Here is a 20,867-nt window from a genome sequence, read left to right on the forward strand (position 1 = left end):
ATGATTGTTCTTCAACAAAAAACAAAACATAAATGTTAAAATGTTAAAAATTGGATTGAATGCTTGGCAAAGGAAAAGGAAAAATCTTTACTGAACTGCATTCCTACCACAGATAGCAATGAATGCAGTTCAGTAACTCTAAGAGACACAGATCATTTGTGTTTATCCCAAAATTAAAGATGTGAAAAGGCAATATTAACTTTTAAATATTGTCCTCCCTCTTGAATTGAAAACACAGAATTTCTGAATGATGAACTACATCGCTATAACAGATAGTTCAGAGGGGCACTAGCAGTCCAGCAGAGATAAGAGAATGTTGGCTCCAAAGCTTATTTGAAAACAAAAGCTGAAATCTTCACGTTGTCCACCTCTGATATAGTTCTTTTCATAATGGAAGTTCCCATATTCATACCATGTAATGCTTAGAAGTTAATTAAAAAGTGCTGTTTAAGCTGCTTTGAATCTTCTGTCAAGTTTCCATGGCTTGATGTTGTCTTACAATAAATTACCCATTTTTTATCTTACATCTAATCCATGCCATTTTCTTGGAATTCAAAAAACCTCATTTTATTGCCCCCACCACACACCATCCTTCAAAAACAAAAGTCACATAATATTTTCAAGCATTGTTCAAAAATAAAGCATTTTTGCAACCAATTCTTGCTATGAAACAATATGCACACAAAATGTATTTCTTAAATCCCATAAAATCCTCCAACATGAGGCAAAATGATAGTGTTTAAAAAGTGGCCGCAGACCGCAACATTGTCATTCAAAGCTGTTTTTTTTTTTTGTCCATTTCAGTTCAAAATACTAAAACATTTAATCACTAAAGCATTAAAAAGAATTTACACTCTATTTATTTTGATCAGCTTACCTCTTCAGAAATATATATACCCCAAAAATGTGCATACATTAGCAGCTATAAACATTACATGGCATATCACACTATGTCAGCTTATATGAAAACGTACAAAATGTGAATGTATTCAAAAAACTATTCTGCAGTTACTATCTTTAAAGCAAGACATAAAATCATTATGAAGTCTTGTAAGCATAACACTGTTTCAAACAGAAATAAATATATAACACTTTCTGGTAAATTACAGCAGCAAAAAACAAGAGGCATCCTTTTTTTAAGCAAGATTTTCATCACTATAGCAGCTGTTCAGACCTGAATTCCTCTCACAGCCTGCTTTATATTTTCCAGTAGGGCTTTATTTTCTGGACTCTGATAACGATCTTGATTTGTATACATGTCCGTCAAAGTGGTCACGTAAGCATCAAAATTTTGTTCATTGATTGGTTCCTACGAGATATTAAATAGTAGTTCATATACAACTTTTATTTTCTTAATCGTATATTCATTTAAGCATAACATATCAGCAAGGCATATTGCCACCAATTTTTATAATATTTAAAATGCCTATTTAGTTCTTACTTAATTTTACAGGACACACTGGAACAGGCCCTCCATGTCTCTTAGCAGTTAAATGTATCTCTATGGTTTCAGTGCTGTTACCACAAATATCCAACTGGTTGATGAAACATAAACATAAAAAAAGGTATCTATTGTATGAAGTGAACTGAAGATCTCCAAATTCCTTAACTTGTGCTCTCAATCACTTACCATATGTGGCAGCTGGATATTAGCTAGACTATGAATTAAAGACTGGCTTAAATTGGCCAATTCATGAAGAAGAGACTCATTTTGTTGTTCAATTACTTTGTTCTCCTCTTCTATTGTCTTCAGGTTGCTCTCCATTGTGGTAATCTAAAATGGACAAATTTGTGTACAATGTAATATAAGGCAAGCCAGGATAAAGCATGCACTCTCTGAAGGGAGAGATAACAGAAATACCAGGCAAGGAGAAAACGTCCATTCATGCTTAGAAAAGTTCTGCTTGAGTCTGCAATTCTTATCGCTGTTAAGGCTCGTTGTTCCAACTCTGTGTTGCATAACTTTAACAGCTTGTCTTTTAATACTGGTAATAGTGAGCGAATTAACTTGGATTTGAATCCACTCCTTTAGAGCTTTTTTTGTACAATTGAAAGGCTTTAAGAAGGATCTTAGTTCTGCAAGTTCACCCATGCAGTTAAACTCCTAGGAGCCAATCTTAGGGACATTCTGCAGTAAGTCATGCTTTTCTTATCTTTTCAGATATATATAATTAATTAAGCTTGCACAGCTCTTTGGTACCAGTGTTTAGCTCTTTGTAAGTATACTTTGATTCTGTGCAAATTCACAGGGCTGCTTTCGAAAGTTGAACAGCTGCATGTTATTGCATTGCATGTGCAAATTCATAAATGTTTTCAATACATACAATGATTTGTAAAACTGAAGCAACTGAAAAATATTTGCACATAGCCCTGTGGCATAACTACATGTACAGGTGAAGACAACTGTGCTCTGCTGTGTTCCCAGGTGACCAGACACCTTAGCTCTGACCTTGCATGGTGCCCTGCTTGAACTAAAAGCTACATTAGTCTGTATGTGAATAGCATCTACAGTGTATTAAGCAAATGAAAACATAAGGCAATTGAAGGCTGCCAGTTTTAAAACTTATGACCAAATTTCTCCAGAGTAATTTTTCTGCCATTGATTATTCTTCTTGCTTTACATTCTTGCAGATTTTGTCCTCATTACCCTGTAGCTGCATTTGGTCACATCAGAAAAACTCATAAAACTGTAAGTCAAATCCTATAAAGGCTGCATAAAGACAACAGAACCCTGAATACAGGCATAAAGTAGAAATGAGGTTTCAGTATCAATTTGGCTAAAGTTTAGAAGTCAAAGAAAAACCAAGTTGGAGAGGTAGATCCTGCCTTCTATTTATGAGTATACAAGAGGAGAAGGAGGAGGAGGAGAATGGACATGGCATTCTCCACAAGCAGCAGACAAGTAACAAGGAATGGTTTACTCTGTTTCCATCAAGATCAATTGGAGATGACTATAATCATGGGACTAAAGATTGATAAAGACTATGATGAATTTAACTGTTGGTGTCTGTGCTCAAATCATGTGAAGGTAAAAGCACCAGAAGCTATGTTGGACACTGGAAAATGCTAGGGAAATAATTAAATTAATTTCCTTCCTTTCCTTTTTCCATTCAGTTTTCGGGCTGCTGAATAATGGGATTTTAAATAATAGGCTAATGTTATGCTTTCCTTTTTCTCCCCCCACCCGACAAATTTATGTGGAACATAAAATGAATTAAGCTGGATCTCTGGAACCACTACTGCTGCCAAGGGCTGCACTTTGTGTATCACATGACAAAGCGTAACAGGTATTCACTTCCCTATTTAAATTTCCCCTGTAAGACCTGGCAAAAGCCATATTGTTCACCTGGACTCTTTCACTTTGTAACTTATGTTAATGACCATGATGTCACACAATATTTTAACTACTATTTCTCCTTATCAAGGAGAAATACAAAGCTGACCATAACAGGTCATGCTGTTGCCATTATTTTAAAGAATGTATTTTGCCAAGTCCTTTTTTTTTTACTGTTGGTAACTGATCTGGAACTTGCAAAATGAACATTGTTTTCTGATTTTATAAAGAGCAAATCACAGATAGGTATCTTAATATATAAGAAACATAAAAGGGAACAATATATTTCCTGTATTTCTTTTAATCAGTCATGTAGAAAAAGCAGCTGAATTTAGGGCTTCATAAAACTGTTACCTGAGTTCTGAGTTTAATCATATCAGCTTCCATCTGGGAGTTGGATTCATTTAGTTCTTTGATTTCTTCATCTAATTGTTTAATTTCTTCATCATTTTCTATACCTGTGTGACATAAAAATAAAAGGGGTGTTAAAATAATTAAGGTTTAAATCAGACTTCAGTGAATTAATTACTTCCATATTTGTAAATAAATTTATTTCAAGTAAAAAAGAAAAAGGAAGCATTCTTCAAACTTTTATTCTGAAGTTAAAAAAAAAGTATTTTCCACTACTTTTCCTTTTAAAATTGCAGTAATTCTCTAGTAAAAATGTTGAAAATGCCTAGAGAATCAGTAAGACCTTTAACTTGATATGCATTGATTTAACTTTATGTTATAAGAAATGCACCTGCAGCAACAAATTACACTCTACTGTCATATGTAACTTATTTAAAGACTGTGTCCACTTACAGATCTTCTGAGACAAAATAAAAAACCTTAACTTATGCTAATCTCTTCATATTACAGCATTGTCAAAAGAATCTGTAACTAATTCAGAAGTGAAATTTTGTTGATGAACTGGGATATACTGTTTTGTTCTGCAGTTGTTTTTAATGGTTGATGAAGTCTCAAAATGGTTCATATTTCAGAAGGGTGTTATTAAATAATTATATATAGAATAATTTCAAAGATGGAAGTGATTTCTCATATTCTGTGGCATAAACATTAAAATAACAGAATTTTAAAGGTATCTGTATTTCTAAGAATTCAGACAGGAATAAACTGAAAGGGTTTAATTTATTTATCCTTTTAATTACTATAACAAAATATAAAATAGTCCTGGGAAGAGATAAATCTGTTTTTTATCAAGTCAAAATCTGAACACATAAAGCTAGAGAATGGCTAGAGCTGGCATTCTCACTCTCTTGTTCTTACAGTACTGTGACTCTTGTACACCCTTCTCCACAGTGTCTAACTCTCATAGGAAGGATGCCATGGAATCATACAATGGCCTGGGTTGGAAGGGACCTTAAAGATTATCTAGTTCTAACCCCTGTGATGTGGGCAAGGACACCTTTCACTAGACCAGGTTACTCAGAGCCTCATCCAACCAGGTCTGGAACACTTCCAGGGCAGGGACATCCACAATTTCTTCAACTCTGATTCTGAGGACATTATTGTCTTTTTGTCAACTCTGAAATTTGAATATCCCCAACAGGATGTCACTTCCCTCTGAAAATTATTTGAGCTTAAATGGCACAAGGCCATCTCCATCTCCCAGAAGTTATAGAACCACAGCTCCAAATGAAAACCATGGAGCTCATGAGGAATTGACACTCTGGAAATAAACCTTGTTTCTCTTCTGAACCAGCTAATCACCTTTGATGAATGAAATGTGAACCAGAAAATTATAATGGTACATTCTACTTTGAAATATTTTAGAGTTTCAGATTTATGTAGACATAACTCAGGCCAGTCTGACTGCTCCACTCCTGGCTCAGGTTTCCAGAGCATAAAACCTGGTTTCACTTCTACTGACAGTGAATTTACAATTTATACAAAGTGGATTTATATGTGTAGAAAAAAAGCCAATAGAGTAACAATAACTTCAGTTTACAGAGAATTAGTATTTAAGAAAGTAATGATTAAAAATTTACCATTACTGGCCCGCTGCTTTATTGTTAGCATTTGTTCTCCAGACAGCTTTGCTTTCTTCATTGCTGAAGTAGCTCTGGGGCATCCTGATAAACTGTGAACAGTAAAGAGCCTGTTAATTTTAATAGGTCATTGAAAATAAATCTGTAATCCAAATCTGCAATAAAAACAGTATCAGAAACATAGTTTATCTTCGCTACCCAGCACTGAAAGAGTGTGTTAAAAAAAAGGACTTACCAGAAGTGATTTCATGGTTTTGTTCTTTCTTCCAGATTCTTTTTGTATAGGCAGGTAATATAAAAGTCAGATATACAGTCCAATTTTCTGAAGACACAATACTTTTAATAAAATGTTTTATTTTAAAAGCAGTTACTGCGTAAATACTCCCATTTGAATTTACATGTCCTTGCTCTGAACTTCCACCCTTTTTGATTCAAATGTTCGAACATGGAACTGAATGATTAGAGAAGGGGACATGAGCTACCTCTCACATCCAAATAAGTAGCTCTTACAAACAGTGCTTTTCTTTGTGGATATCACCTACTGAGGTGGCGAAATTGCCCTTTTCTAAATTGTTTCTTAAAATGGCAGTAACTATATGTTGCCTTTCCTGGAGCCCAAGGAAAGTCATTCCCATAAAAATGACCTTGTCTCGATGGGGAATATATATGTCTTATAATGCGTATTTGTTACATTTATGAATGTACTCTCAAGTTCTCTCTTCTCTCTCATGTTGCCAAAATATTAAGCTTTTTAATTACATTGTACAAAACAGTTTCAAGGCAAATGCGGTCTTAGCGGGTTTTATCGTGAAAATAAAAATAATGATAAGACAGTGCTCACTATTTCACAAATAATGGTATACAGCAAACTACCCCCTTTTTTCAAAATCACATCTTTAATACAGTTGCATTATCAGAGGTAAAAGAAAATACATGTTCAATCTAATTTAACAATTGGAATCCATAGTCTTATTCTGATGAAGCTTTAGCAGTGAAGGGAATTTGAAACTTTGCTAAACAATTCCGTTGTCTCAGCATTTGAGGGTTCATAGCATGGAAATTAAGTAACGTCACATACTTCTCATTGCACATTTATATTTTCTCTTCAGATCCAACAGAAGACCTTTTTTGTACAATTTTTAATTGTGTAAATCAGATTCAAGCTAAAACTCAAATAATTGCTCTCTAATGTGGAAAAAGTTTCTGAGGAATGTCGTATCTTTGATTAAAAACATTTATTTAAGTAAAGACACAACTGTCTACTAAATAAAATCCTCTAATTTAAGTATAGTTTTTGATTATTGTAAATGTTTCTCTGAAAAGCCTGGACTACTGTTATCAAGCACAGCCATACAAAAAAGGGTTTTTCCCAGAAAAATGTATAAAAAAATTTACTTTCTCAGCAAAAGAATCAGTGTTCAGCATTTGATACAGCTTTGTGACTGAGAAGACGTATAATAAAACAGTACTAGTAGTATCAAGAAATAGCATGACCTAGTAGGCTCTGACTGTAGCCTAGGTGATGGGATGCTAAATTACCATTCCAAGCTCTACTATGGACTCACTGTGTGACTGTAAACAACTGTCCTCTTGAAGTGTCAAAGGGAGCCTTGAAGATGATTAAGGAGGAGAGAATTTGCCATTTTGGGAAAAAAAATGTTGGCAGAAAGAAAGAAATGAGATAACGATATATGCAAATTTCTGCATTATTTAACTGACTTTGTTTTTGTATATTTTCAATTGATTTAATGAATTTACTCATATTTTGTCCTCACAGTTTTTCAGAAGTTAGCATTGCTGGGCATTATAGCAATTGGTTTAGTTTACTCTCATCTTGGTCTGTAGCCTTTTCCTCTCTAAAAGTCTTGACTGATGACAACCTAGGGAATTCCTCAAAATCAAATCAGCCCTCAAACAGCCCATAAGTACAGCATTCAAACCTTAAACAGACCAGCAAGAAACCTGGATGCTAGAACAGTGCACCTGAAAGCGCAGAAGAATAACGAAACAAAAACCCCAGAATGTTCACAAGTATTAGAGATCTATTGTGAGATTCGATGTGCCTAACCCCAAATTTTGGTGTCAAAGACCAAAACTTATTCTCAGGCCATGGTTATGTACACCTAGTTTTCAGGACTGCCTAATCCTGTAGATAGCTCGTCTGGAAGGTTACCTCTCTCCTGGTATACCCAGTATGCTCCAAGTCACACTCTTCCCCTGGGGCCCCAGGTACAATGTCCCATATTTCCAATACTAAAGCTTTCCTATTCCACAAAATAGGGTGGTCACATTCTAGCTGCCAAAAAGCAACTGTCCCTGGCCCATGCTATCTCCATTGGAGAGAGATCTATTGCCAGGGTAGGCACATATGTAACACCTACAGTTCTGCTGCAGTTCAGGCACCCTGGCACCAGATGCCCTCTGCCTGAACTGAAACACAGAGAGCTGGGCCCTGTGCTCTATCCTTACTGCAGGAACTGTTAGAGAGTTGTTCTGCACAGATTATCTACCTTCTTCTGGAGGCACCCAGATGAATCATGAGTTAAGTGAGGGGAAAGACAGAGGGCTGCCTATTTTTGGGCATACTAGTGAGGACACAGAATGCTTCCACATCCTGTAGCCAGATTAGTTTTGTTCTTACCCACCGGTGCTCTAATAAAATATGCACACAGAGGAGGGCTTCGACCAAAATGAGTTTCTTCCATGCAACTGTATGCCTAAACAACAAGCTTCCTCTTTTTGTTTTCCTAAACATTACACGTGTGCCTTTAACACAGGCATCATCTACCTCTATAACTGCCTTTAGCTTGTTACATGTCTGTCCTTAGAAGAGGTCATGCATGAACAAAGGGTCCTAACCTAACATTTCCAGTGGCTTTATGCTATTTAAGAAAGCATTCAAAACTCCCAAAGGTACCCTCCTCACCACAGAGGAGGATGCCAAACCCAGACCATGCCATCGACTTTCTCTGCAGATCTTTATTGGCAAATCTGTCTCCTCAGTAATCGTATATTGTACTGTAAGTAGATTAGCTCACTTTCCTGAGCCAGGCACTTTCAATTTCAATGAAGCAGACACCGAGTCAGTAACCTAAATTAGAGTATTGAGTTCTACTACAGTTTCTTTAACTTGGCTAAATTCTTCAGAAATGAATAAGACAAAGATAGCAATATGCATCCTCTTTGCCCAGCTCTGTTCTTAATTATCTAAAAGTGCTTTAAATAATTAAAAAAGTAAATTAGGTCTTTTAGATAAGCTTCTATTCTGCAAGGATATTCTCCGTCTTCCATCCTATCTTATTGACTATGTTTACTTCTACTGAGGGCAACTACTCTTTCTCTGATTTGAAAACAACCAAAAGAAGTCAGGATATATGGGACGGTAAGACGAAAAACAAAGCCAAGTCAATATTGCACCAAAAGTGGGCTATTGTACAAAGGCTGAACCCCATGAAGGTGTAAAGTTAACAAAAAAGCTTGAATTGAGAACCCAGTGAGACTTGAGAGTTGCTTGAGATTTCTAGAAGACTAGGGAGACAGAAGACAGAAAGGAGTAGATATGATTTTATTTGTCTTCCCCTGACTGGCAAACAAAAGAGTACAACCGAAAGCTATTTCAGCGCTTTAAGGGTTAAGCAAAACATGCTTTTAATATCTCAAAAATGAAGAAAGACTTTGGGAATCATCTAGCTAGTAGTTTTGTTAAGGATAATACTTATCCTCACATTAAGTATGGTATGAAACTGTGTCAGGGAAGGTTTAGGGTAGATATCAGGAAAAGTTTCTTCACCTGGAGGGTCACTGGGCACTGGGACAGGCTCCCCAGAGAAGTGGTCACAGCACCAAGCCTGACAAGAGTTCAAGAAGCATTTGGACAATAGTCTCAGGCACATGGTGTGATTCTTGGGGCTGTCTTGTGCAGGGCCAGGAGCTACACTTTGATGATCCTTGAGAGTCTCTTCCAACTCAGGATATTCTGTCATCCTATGATTAAATTTGAAGTCTTTACAGTTGATGCCTGTCACAGGTTTTCAAACTTTACAATGACTTTTACACAAACATGGAAATCTGCACCTTGTTCATTCCAGCAAAGAACTAGTAAGATTAATCACAGTTATCTCACTTGCTCCTGCGATTATTCTCATACACATGAGAAATCATGTAAAGAAAATATAACACAATTGAGTATTCTTTCCATAATAAAAGTGAGTAAGGCTTTCTAACAACATTGCTGGGGGTACTGCTCTAACAGTATAAACATACCAAGCCATCATTTATCCCTGTCAGACCGTGGATGTCACAGGGCTTGAAGCTACAGCATTTTGATGGAGCTGTGAGAAGCACCAACACACAACTCCTGGCTCCCTCTATGTTTCTGATTCAGCAGGACCTGTGAGCTGCTGCTGCCACAGGGACAGGGTATCAAAAACCAGATGATCATCAGCGCCCTATCTTGTTGGGGTGCAGTGTCTTGGCTCTCACTGAATTTGTATTGTTGGGCTTAATCTCCAATTTGGGAAAGAAAAGTGCTGTCTGGTACATCATCCTTGAAAGCCACCCTCTGCCATAACTTTCAGAATACTAAGAAAAACTAACTAAATTGTTAGATTAAAGTGACCTAGGGTCAGATCTTGCAAGATCCTTCTGTTAGGCATGTGCTAAATTTTGAGACAGTCTCGATTTTTGATGGTTGGCTAGAGACTTCTGACATCATAACACATCATTTATGTTGGAAACAGGCTGTTGCTGGGGATGGGTGCTAAAGGAGCAGTGCATGGCTGGGACCTGGCATGCAGCTTTGCTTTGCAGGGCATGGAACTGTCCGTGCAACAGCCATCTCTACACCTGCAGGACTGACAGACAAAAGGAGTGACTGGATTTTACACCATCCAATTTCAACATGCATTAATCAGGCTTGTTTTAACAGCAAGATTTTATAAATGGAGTCTTGCAGAGGTAATGTGCTAGCAGCTGTATAAAATCTACAATGTAAGGCCCATCCATCCATACACCCACATTTTACCCTACCTGCCCTGAAGAGTCATGACTAGTGGAAAGCCAATCAGCTAGAAGGTGTGCAAGAAGACTAGATATGCACAAATTAGCACTGTATTGTGATTGTATCTGTTATAGTTGAACATAATGTGAAGAACGAATTTTCTTTCTGGTTTAGCACTGTGGTTGCATCACTGCAACCAATGCCTTGCCATATATTCATGGTTTAGAAAAGAGGATGAAATTAGTTTCAAAATAAAAGGAAAATTAGCGGTGAAAAAATTTTGGAAGGGGTATCTAGGTAGTGTTTAGGGCACATTTAGCAAGAAATTTAGTTTAAAAATAAATAAATGTGGGTTAAAATCCTGAACTGTTTCAAGAATGTGATTGTACTGTCTTCAGGGATGCAAACAAGAGAGGCTACCATAGTGGAGGATCATTGATCAAGCGGAGCGATTGTCTGGGTGACTGATTTTAGTTTTCTGGGTTCCAGCTGTGCTCTGTTAAATACATTTTTTGCCTCAGTAGACAGATGTGGTTTGGTACCTCTTGAAGTTGAAGGAATTGCACTTGGCTTGTCAAGTGAAGAACACATTTTCCAAACAGAGAAGTAGGGATGTGGGAAAGGAGAAGGGAAAGGTCAAATAAAACGCAACTTTTATATTTGGTATGTCAAGTGCTAAAGTTTAGAAAGAAAGAAATAACACAGTGTAAAGAAATAACAGGGTGTAAAGAAACCAGAGCCTCAACCTGGAGTACCCAAAAAGCATCATGAGGACCAACTTCATAAGTAAGTAAGATGTTATAGATTCACTACCACAATGATTTTTCAAAAAGAAAAAGAAACATTTTTCCTGTTTATTAAAACTAACATTGTCTATAGACTAGAGGAAGGAAAAAGTCACTTCCAAGGCACCTCTTTTAACTAGAGATATATTCAAAACAAGCCCCAGATGTAAATCCTTTTGAAATTCAGGAAAATACAGATCACACTGAGAATTACTGTTTTATTTTTTTAATGGCTGAAACCTTACTTTTATGGCTAAGCTCCTGAACTATTTGATAATGTTTCAAGTTCAAGTTAAGAGATCAAACTCGGTGATCAAAGTAGCCCTTTCCTTGGTTTAATATTAAATCCATGAACCACTCTCTTTTTTTTTATGTTGAAGGGTACCAGCTATAGCGATTTCCTTATTCCCGTGAGTGAATTCTGCTACACACCTTAAAGGATGAAATACTCTATGCACAACTCCAGCAGAGATAAAAGGAACTCTCTCTAACCCAGCACTCATTTTTATTTACATTAAAGGGTGACTGGCTTTCCCCCTAGCTTCTTACTGAGCTGTGAAGTAGAGGGGGTCCAGGAGAGAGGTTTTGCAAACAAGTTAGTTTTGTTTACATGGAGATTTCTGTGACTCACAGAGGAATCTCTTTTCCTCCCCACTGCCTTTGTGTGGTGTTGGAAAAAAAAATCACCTGTTCAGCTCAATTTCAGAATTCTTCACTGGAAAAGAATGATTCTGATTAAAGTGGCCCTTTTTAGGTCTTATTTCCTGGCTAAAGCTTTTCTTTTTCCTTTTTTTTTTTTTTTTTTTGGTGCATTTACAACTCACACCTGAATGGTTGTGATGAAGAACTTTAACATAAATTTTCAATCAGGAGTGAAATCTAAGTTAAAAAGACTAAAAGCTTGATGTAATGTGTAAAGCTTGATGGAAGTGGCAACTCCTAATTAAAGCTGCTTTCCAAAGCTTCTGAGGAAAGAAGCTGAGATTTTACTCTGTTTAAATAAATTTTTGCATTGGTTTCAAAACTAAGAAAAATCAAACCACTACCCAAGTGGCCATAAAACAATATAGCCATTGTGATTAAAACAAAATGCAAACTTTTCAAAATTATTTTAATGATATCTGATCATTGTTTTATAAAGACTTTCTGGAAAGAACTACTTCCTTATTTTAGAGAGGGAGGGTTGAATTAGCATTAAAATCTGATCAGTTGAGCATCAAATGGTCAACAACATAGAGTAAATGGCCATGATGCCCAAAAGAAGAGAAGGTATTTGTGTTTTTAGTGGAGATTTAAAAGGTAAGATAGTGTTATAGCTTAATTATGTTATTCCTCATAACAAAAGAACAAAGGAGGCATCAGAATAGAAATTATGTAGAATTGTTAACATGGCCAAACTGAGAGAAAAGGCTCTGAAAGCAGACTCAGTTTGAAAGGAATCCCCCTGGGGCATAAATATACACCAGAAAAGGGATAATGAATCTCAAAATGCTGGAACTGTTAAGAGCGCTGCCGAAGTTGCCCTTCATCTCCGTGCAGTAGTCCAGTAGCAAATTTGCATCATATTTAGTTAACTGAAGCTGCTTAGTCAGCAAAGAGGCTCTGTGGGTGGGCTTATCACATGTGCTAATGAGCTGTATCATCCTGTATCATCCCTGAACAGGGAAAGAGGTTTGGCTCTTTCCCAAGGATGTGACAAGTGTTGAAGAAGTCTCTCCTTTATTCTTTGGTGAGTGAGGAAGCACTACAGCACGTTGCATGATTTACAGGTGGGCCCAGCGCTAAGTTATGGGGAAGAAGTCTGCACTGAATGGGCCACCGAGTGCCCCAGGAGCTGGAGGTTGGCTACTGCAAAGTTTATCAGCCTCTCTTGTGCAGGCACTGCACACAAATGGACAGATGACCTGAAGACCACTGGATTTACTGGTCCTTTGAATAGGGCACGTATTGTGAAGGAGAAAACAGGTTGAGACTTTCCTGTGTATAAATAGGTAAGATGTATCTTTAGCTTCATACCTCTGATTGCTGCTCTTAAGCTCAAAAGTTCAACCAATCTATTAAGTGACCAAGTCCAGCTGACTTAGGCACTTAAAATGAAGCACAATTTCTCTAGACACTTGTAGAAACAGCAAAGAGAAAAACGTAATTCAAGAGGAAAATTCATCCTTCCTAAAATCTAAAAAGCCATCCCCTATTTTCTGCTCTTTTATGGGCTATGTCTAGAATGAGGACAAGTAGGCTTATAAGCAGGGATCTCCTGCTAAGTGCCTGAAATCAAGGAGATGTCACATTGCAAGTGCCTGTGCAATGGCTGTCTGCTGTAATTTGTCAGGTCTGCTCAGCAAAATGATTTTTCTTGTTTATATTGTGCAGTCTGCTTTTTCTAATATAATTTCATATTATTTTCTCTGTAACTTTCCCAAGGTAAGTAAACCTCAAGTCCTTTTACATTGGATCACTGTTAAGAGCTTTCCAGTACATGTGATTAAAATACTATTCCATCCTTCTTCCAGCTCATAATGAAGAGCTGGCACAACCACTTCAAAAGGCCTAACTTTTTCAATAACCAGGTTCTGCATTTAGTCACTTCTGACTTTTGCCAAATTTTAACTGATCTGACTGAAATCTTCTATGGTAACTGTCTGGCCAGGCTAAATTTTTTTTTCAAATTCATAGGACAAAAATTTCTATTTCTCAGAATATACTTCTATACCCTTGTTTTGTCCCTATACCTTGTTTTGTTCCTACTGAGGGGAACAAAAAAGTCCAAATAATTCAGTGAATAACTCTAATTGTCCGTGAATTGGAGCAAGAAATGACATTTCATGGGATGTTGCTCTGAGTTTAAGAGATGCATTCTGCTGTCCTCATGAAAACAAATGTAGATTTGGCAGAGCTATAAGCCTCTGACAGACTGTCACTTGGGCATGCTCAGTGGATGTGGGTTAGTGTTTGGCTGCCAGCCACTGCACTTTGTTTGTATAAGAACTGGGAGAGCCTTCCTTGCCACCAGCCCCATTCAGGGCTGCTGGGCCTGGAGCAGAAGGCTGCTTGCTGGAAGAGACTGCCTGTCCTCTTCTGCCAGTGCTCAGGAGAGCTATTTGAGGACCAGCTACTTCAAATGCTGGGGACTAAGAAACACAGAAGTAAGAAGAAAGCCTGAACAGGAGTTGCAGGGACAGAGAAAGAAGGAGGGTCAGCACAGTACAGTAGATGAGGAGGAGGATGGGAAGAGGAAGGTGTTGAAAAGCAATTTAGGAAGACCCTTTTCCTTTAAGCTCATGGGTCAACAAAAAATTTTAAGTAAAAAAATCCTTTGTACTGCAGGATCCACCTCACAAATTTTAGTTTAATATTTTTCTTATTTATGTATATTATTAATACATTTAATTGCCACATTTCTTTCCTTGCCTTCCTGGAAATGTCAATACATTTGCATGCATATCACCTTTTAATCGTGTCATCATGATGACACATCATTGTCAGTTATATTTACTGTTAAATGCAGTGAGTTTGGCTTGTTCTTCTATACTCTTAATAACATACGATGTTCTCCTGTTGAATTGCAATGTACAGCCTCTAGGAAAAAGTAAGAGGTGGAAAACAGCAAAATAAATCAATAGCAGGGAGGGGACAGGCAGATTAAAACCAAACCAACACCCTAAACCTACCGGAGAAAAAGTGAAATAATGAGAACTAAGAAGGAATTGTTTGACACAAATGCAGCACTCTGTCAACTTACTGCACAGAGATGCAGTTAGAAAAGCAAAAGCTCAGCTCAAATTGAAAATGGCCAGAGATGCAAAAAACTACAAGAAATGGTTCTTCAGGCACATAGAAAGCAAGTGGAAACAGAAGGAAAATGCTGGCCCATTGTTAAATGGGAGAGGTAAATTAGTCACCAACAATTCAGAAAAGGCAGAGGTTCTCAATGCTTTCTTCACCTCTGTCTTTATCAGCACTGTTGGGCCCAAGCCTTGAGAACAAAATTCCAGGTTGATGCAAACACACACTGACTGTCAGTGATGGAAGAGTTAGCATGTGAAGTGTTACAGGAGCTTGACTTTGCAAATCGATGAGTCCTGACAGTGTCCACCCAAGGGTGTTAGGAACGTTTGCTGATGTTGTTGCGAGGCTCTCTATAATCTTTGAGAAGTTTTGGAGATCAGGGGATATCCCATTAGACTGGAAGAAAGATAATGACAACCCCATCTACAAGAAGGGCTTGAAGGACGATCTAGGAAATTACAGGCCCATCAGCCTTATTTCAGTCCCTGAGAAAGTTACAGAATGATCTCCTGGGGGGCTATCACCAGTCAGATGCAGCGTGTGATTGGGAAAAACCAGCACAGATCCACCAAGGGACAACCATACTGGACAAAACCGATTGCTTTTTGAGACAAAGTAACCTGCTTAGTTGATGGGGGGCGAGCAGTGACATTGTCTACCTGGATTTCTCCAAGGCTTTTGATATGGTTTCCCATGTCTCCTTCTAGAGAAACAGATGTGTTACGGCCTGGACAAGTGGTCTGTGTAGTGGGTGGGGAACTGGCTGAGAGGCTGCACACAGAGGGTGGTGGTAAACAGCTCCTTTTCACACTGGCAACCTGCCACAAGTGGGGTCTCCCAGGGATCAGTACTGGGCTCAGTGCTGTTTAACATCTTCATAAGTGATCTGGACGATGAGACCAAGTATACCCTGATGAAGTTCGCCAATAATACCAACCTGAGTGGGGAAATGAACACTTTGGAAGGGAAAGCCACCCTGCAGGAAGACTTGGATAGGCTACAAGAGTGGTCTGAAAAGAATCTTATGAAATTCAACAAAGACAAGTGTAATGTTTTGCACCTTGGAAAACATAATCCAGGAATGCAGCACAGGCTAGGATCTACCTGGCTGTGGAGCAGCTCTGTGGAAAGTGACCTGGGGGTCTTAGTGGACAAGCTCAGTATGAGTGAGTGGTGTGCTGCTGCTGTGGCAAGGAGCGCCAACGGCATGCCGGGTTGCAACAACAAGGGCATGACCAGCAGAGACACAGAAGTCATTGTCCCACTCTTCTCAGTGCTTGTCAGGCCACACCTGGAACACTGTGTTCAGTTTAGGTTCGTGCTATGAAAAGATATGTGAACAATACAGTGATGGAGAGCCATGACTGACCTAATGCTAAGTACTTTTGTTTTTAAATGTTGAAGCTGAGAAATGCCGCTGTAAAGACAGGATGTGACTTCAGGCAAATACTGAAAGCTCTACAACAATTTAAGAGCAAATTTACAGCCAATAGCCTGTGTTTGCAAATGCAAAGCATCTGGATTATACAGCTACTGCCCCTTTGGCACTATGTGTGTGTATTGGGTTTGGCTTAGATGGAGTTCATTTCCCCATAACAGCCCTCACAGTGCTGTGCTTTGCATTGGTAGCTAGAAAGGTGTTGATAACACTCCAGTGTTTTGGCTACTGCTGAGCAGTGCATCAGCACTGTCTCTCAATATTTCCCACCCCATCAAGGGTGGGCAAGATCCTGGGAGGGGACACAAGTAGGCCAGGTGACCCAAACTAACCAAAGGGATATTCCATATCATATGATGTCAGCTCAGATATAAAAGCTAAGAAAAGGAGGAGGAAAGGGGGGCATTTTTATTTACAATGTTTACCTTCTGAGCAATCACTACGTGTGCTGAAGCCCTGCTTCCTGGGAAGGGGCCAGACACCAGTTACTTATGGGAAATAGAGAATAAAACTTGTTATATTCCTCTTCGCTTGTGCGCACGCAAATTTTCATTTTTGCTTTAGTAAAATGCCTTATTTCACAGCATGAGTAATTTTCCATCTTATTCCCTCTCCCCTGTCCAGCTGGGAAGGGGAGTGATAGACCAGCTTGGTGGCCAGCCAAGGTTAACCCATCACATTGGTCCTGGAGCAGGTCCAGAGGAGGGCAGCTAGGCTGGTGAAGGGACTGGAGCACAAGTCCTATGAGGAGAGGCTGAGGGAGCTGGGGCTGTTCAGCCTGGAGAAGAGAAGGCTCAGGGGAGACCTCATCACTCTCTACAACTCCCTGAAAGGAGGTTGTAGCCAGGTGGGGGTTGGTCTGTTCTCCCAGGCAACTATCAGCAAGACAAGAGGACATAGTCTCAAGTTGTGCCAGGGGAGGTTTAGGTTAGATATTAGAAAGAATTTCTTTACAGAGAGGGTAATCAGACATTGGAATGGGCTGCCCAGGGAAGTGGTGGATTCTCCGTCCCTGGAGATTTTTAAAAAGAGACTGGATGTGGCACTTAGTGCCATGGCCTAGTAACCGTAGAGGTAGTGGATCAAGGGTTGGACTTGATGATCTCTGAGGTCCCTTCCAACCCAGCTGATTCTATGATTCTATGATTCTATGATTGTGTTAACACCCACTCCAGATAAACCCAGGGATCAGATGCTGTTCTATGGACAGGCTGCAGCCCTGAGCACCAGGAGGTTTGACTGTGGGTGGTACTCGCAAACCTTCCCTTTAGGAGCTGAGATTTATAACAGAGGTTTTTGATACAGTACCTATTTCTAGTGAAGCATATTTCATGAGAAAAAGGATTTGCATATGAAAATCTATATCTCCACTCTTCTTCCCTAACATTTGTCATCTTCTGAATGCTTAGAGTGTTTGGGAACTTAGAGGCCCTCTGAGGATTTGTGTGAGTGTTGGTATCGGCCAGCTTCCAGCAAGCAGCTGCAGAGGGCAGCTTCTGTCTTGAGTTTTTTGGATTTTGTTTGGTTTTGTTTGGGTTTTTTGTTTGTTTTGTTTGTTTTTTTTGTTTGTTTTGTTTTGTTTTGTTTTTTTAGTTTTTTTTTTAATCTTTTCCTCTTTTCCTAATCTGTCTGTTTGCAGGCTTAGCAATGCAGCTGTGCAACTCAGAGTTGTGGCCAACCTTTTCGATTGGATTTTTGGAGGAAACAACACTGGCAGTGCTCCTTCACCTCAGGACATGCATGTGTGGCAATGACTGAACTGAATGAACTGCTTCCTGTGGGCTTTCTGACAGCCTTACCATTAACTAAACCTTCCCAGGCTTAAAAGTGTCCTCAACAAGGATACAGGTCCACTACAGAAAATTACTCTTCTTCACACTTTCATCTCAATTTAGCATTAGCTTGTAAATGGGGAATATACTTATAATTTGATTACCTCTTATATATTACAGTTCTACTATCATATGTTTTTGTACTGGCTTTGGCTGGGACAGAGTTCATTTTCTTCAGAGTAGCTGGTATGAGGCTGTGTTTTGGATTTGTGCTGGAAACAATGTGGATAATTCAGGGATGTTTTCCTCACTGATGAGGAGCGTTCACACAGTCAAGGCCTTTTCTGCTTCTCACCCCCCTCCACCAGTGAGTGGGCTGGGGGTGCACAAACTGGGAGCTGGGAAGGGACACAGACAGGACAGCTGATCCCAACTGACTCATGGGATATCCCAGACTATACAGTGTCATGCTCAGCATATAAAGCTGGGGGAAGAAGAAAGAATGGGGTGACATTAGGAGTGATGGCATTTGTCTTCCCAAATCACTGTTATACATAATGGAGTCCTGCTTTCCTAGGGATGGCTGAACATGCTTAGCTCTGCTTTTGAGTGTGGCTTTTGCTTTACCTACTAATCCAACCCATGAGTTTTCTCACTTTCACCCTTCAGATTCTCTCCCCATCCTGCTGGAAGTGAGCAAGAAACTGTGTGGGGCCGAGGCCCCTACTGGTGTTAAACACAACAGTTTTCCATAGTAAAGGGAATTTAAAAGCTACATTACTGTGTTCGAAATGGGTGAACACTGATGTAAACAGAAGTGGGCAGGAGATAGGAGTAAGAACATTGTTTTAGATCTGAAAAGGCATTTCTGCATGTAATTTCCAGTGAAGTCAGCACAAGCACATTTCCTCTTCTGTGCAAAGGAGCAGGGTTGTTAAATCCAAGTATATTCTGACAAAGTCCCCACTGATCACAGCACTAGAAATTATATCATCCAGAAAAATCTTCTTAAATCAAATATAAGGATGTAAGGGCCTGTTCAAGAACCAAGCTACAGTATGATAAGCAAATTACATTTCATTATAACCTATTTAATTTACCTATCTACTGACTCCATGCTTACATGCCTTCCAATTCATTTTCATATTGCTGATAGATCACCTAATTTCACACTGGCCTCTCTTGCTAGCAGAGGCTCCTTTTTGAAGCATAGCATTCTTAATCCTCCTGATAACCCTCTGTTGCCATTCCTTCCTAATGCAAACTGCTTGACAAAATGAAACTATTCATAGGAATTTCCGCAAACAGGCAAGCAAACGTTAAAAAGCAGAAACCTTTGTTGGTGCCTTTGTTCATATGGTAGGATTCAAAATTTACTGAAATTGATGAATTTTTCCATTGGCTACTTATTTCTGTTTCAGAAGCATGAAGGTAAGAATATGCACATCTTTAAATTTCAGACTCCATGATACCAGTTGGAGCAGCTTTTTACTGATTTACCAGTAAAATCAGTACTTGTGGATCATCTCCAGGGTCCATGGAATGGAATGACACCATGTGTACAGTGTCAACAGCAGCTCTAAGAAATCTTTACCTCAAAAACATTTCTCCTAATATATATTTAATTAATTCAACAATTGGCATAATTTTCACAAGCCAGTCAGCTATTCATTTTCAGAGTGTTACAGCTGCTTGGGTAGTAGCATACTAACAGCCGTCTACAAACCGCAGAATATAAAAATCTCAAAGAACACATAAAGGACAACTACACATGCAATTAATATATATATGCTTAGATAAGTCTGCTGATAGAAAAATATTTGCACTGGGAAAGAAAAATCACCTATTAGGAGAGCAGCAAGCTGTACTGGCAAAAATGAAGACATTAACCACTCCTGCCTGAGGAGCTTTTACTGACTCAGTTAATGGCTTTCTCCCCACACATGCTGAACACAGCTCTACCTGCAAAAGACTGTCCATAAGCCTGGCCTCACTGGCATAGCATTGCTTCCATTCAGAAGGTGAGAATTTGAGATTTACAGCCATAGCTGTAGAGCAAAATGTCGTTAGAGGTAGAAGATGAGATCACAGCCTGTTAAAATGGATACACTAAAAGTGAGAGGATATTTCATCCTTATGCAAGAAAACGTATAGTCTGTAATTTAGGTGGGAGCTCCAGATTACAGCACCTAGACTTAAATGTGTGCATGGGAACTATGTGTCCAAGCTGTCATGGAGCTCTGGGGCCCATTCATTTAACAAGACTAACATCCTTTCAGATCCTCTGTGAGGCACATTCAGCTCTCAGCTGTCATGATCAAAGAACAGTGTCTCACAAATCTTCAGTCCTTTTGGACTGGCCAACCCAGTATTGCCATATTGCATGCAGTAAGTATACCTGAAATGGCATAACGTACCTAACTGTAGGCAGGGGAAACCCACTCCCTGTTGACACACTCAATGACATTTAGGGTACAACTCTGATTAAAGGCAAGTGTCTACTTCACTGAGTGAAATGAACAGCTCTCCAGGATCCATTGATTCCACTAACTGGAAGAGGAGTAAATGCATCCTACATCACCTACAGGCAGATTCTTAAAGTAGGTGAATTGTTCTGAAGTTCAATCCTACTTGCAGAGTTTGATTCAGCTGTCTATATCTAGAGGCATGAAATGCCATTTGAGAAGATATATCACTAAGGCTGACAAATATTACACTGGATCCACCTTTCTGAGCAGCAATTGGAGGCCATGTAAATT

General features: G+C 38.9%; 1 protein-coding gene across 13 annotated transcripts in view; it reads right to left on the bottom strand.

Annotated features, from left to right (window-relative positions):
• Nucleotides 1-20,867, bottom strand: part of MYT1L (myelin transcription factor 1 like) — a 299,132-nt gene that overhangs the window by 1,484 nt on the left and 276,781 nt on the right. For all 13 annotated transcript variants that reach the window (XM_039385536.1, XM_039385537.1, XM_027726054.2 and 10 more), the window contains 4 exons: nucleotides 5,326-5,417; nucleotides 3,689-3,792; nucleotides 1,631-1,774; nucleotides 1-1,309 (listed from right to left, as the gene is read on the bottom strand). The exon at nucleotides 1-1,309 is cut by the window's left edge and continues 1,484 nt beyond it. In XM_039385536.1, the coding sequence (XP_039241470.1) occupies nucleotides 1,169-1,309; nucleotides 1,631-1,774; nucleotides 3,689-3,792; nucleotides 5,326-5,417 (481 nt within the window). In that variant the 3' untranslated portion in view covers nucleotides 1-1,168. The remainder of the gene's footprint in view (nucleotides 1,310-1,630; nucleotides 1,775-3,688; nucleotides 3,793-5,325; nucleotides 5,418-20,867) is intronic.

The sequence above is a fragment of the Pipra filicauda genome, unplaced genomic scaffold, assembly GCF_003945595.2.
Source record: "Pipra filicauda isolate LSUMZ 115617 unplaced genomic scaffold, ASM394559v2 scaffold41_size5083284_pilon, whole genome shotgun sequence".
In the NCBI taxonomy this organism is placed as follows: domain Eukaryota; kingdom Metazoa; phylum Chordata; class Aves; order Passeriformes; family Pipridae; genus Pipra; species Pipra filicauda.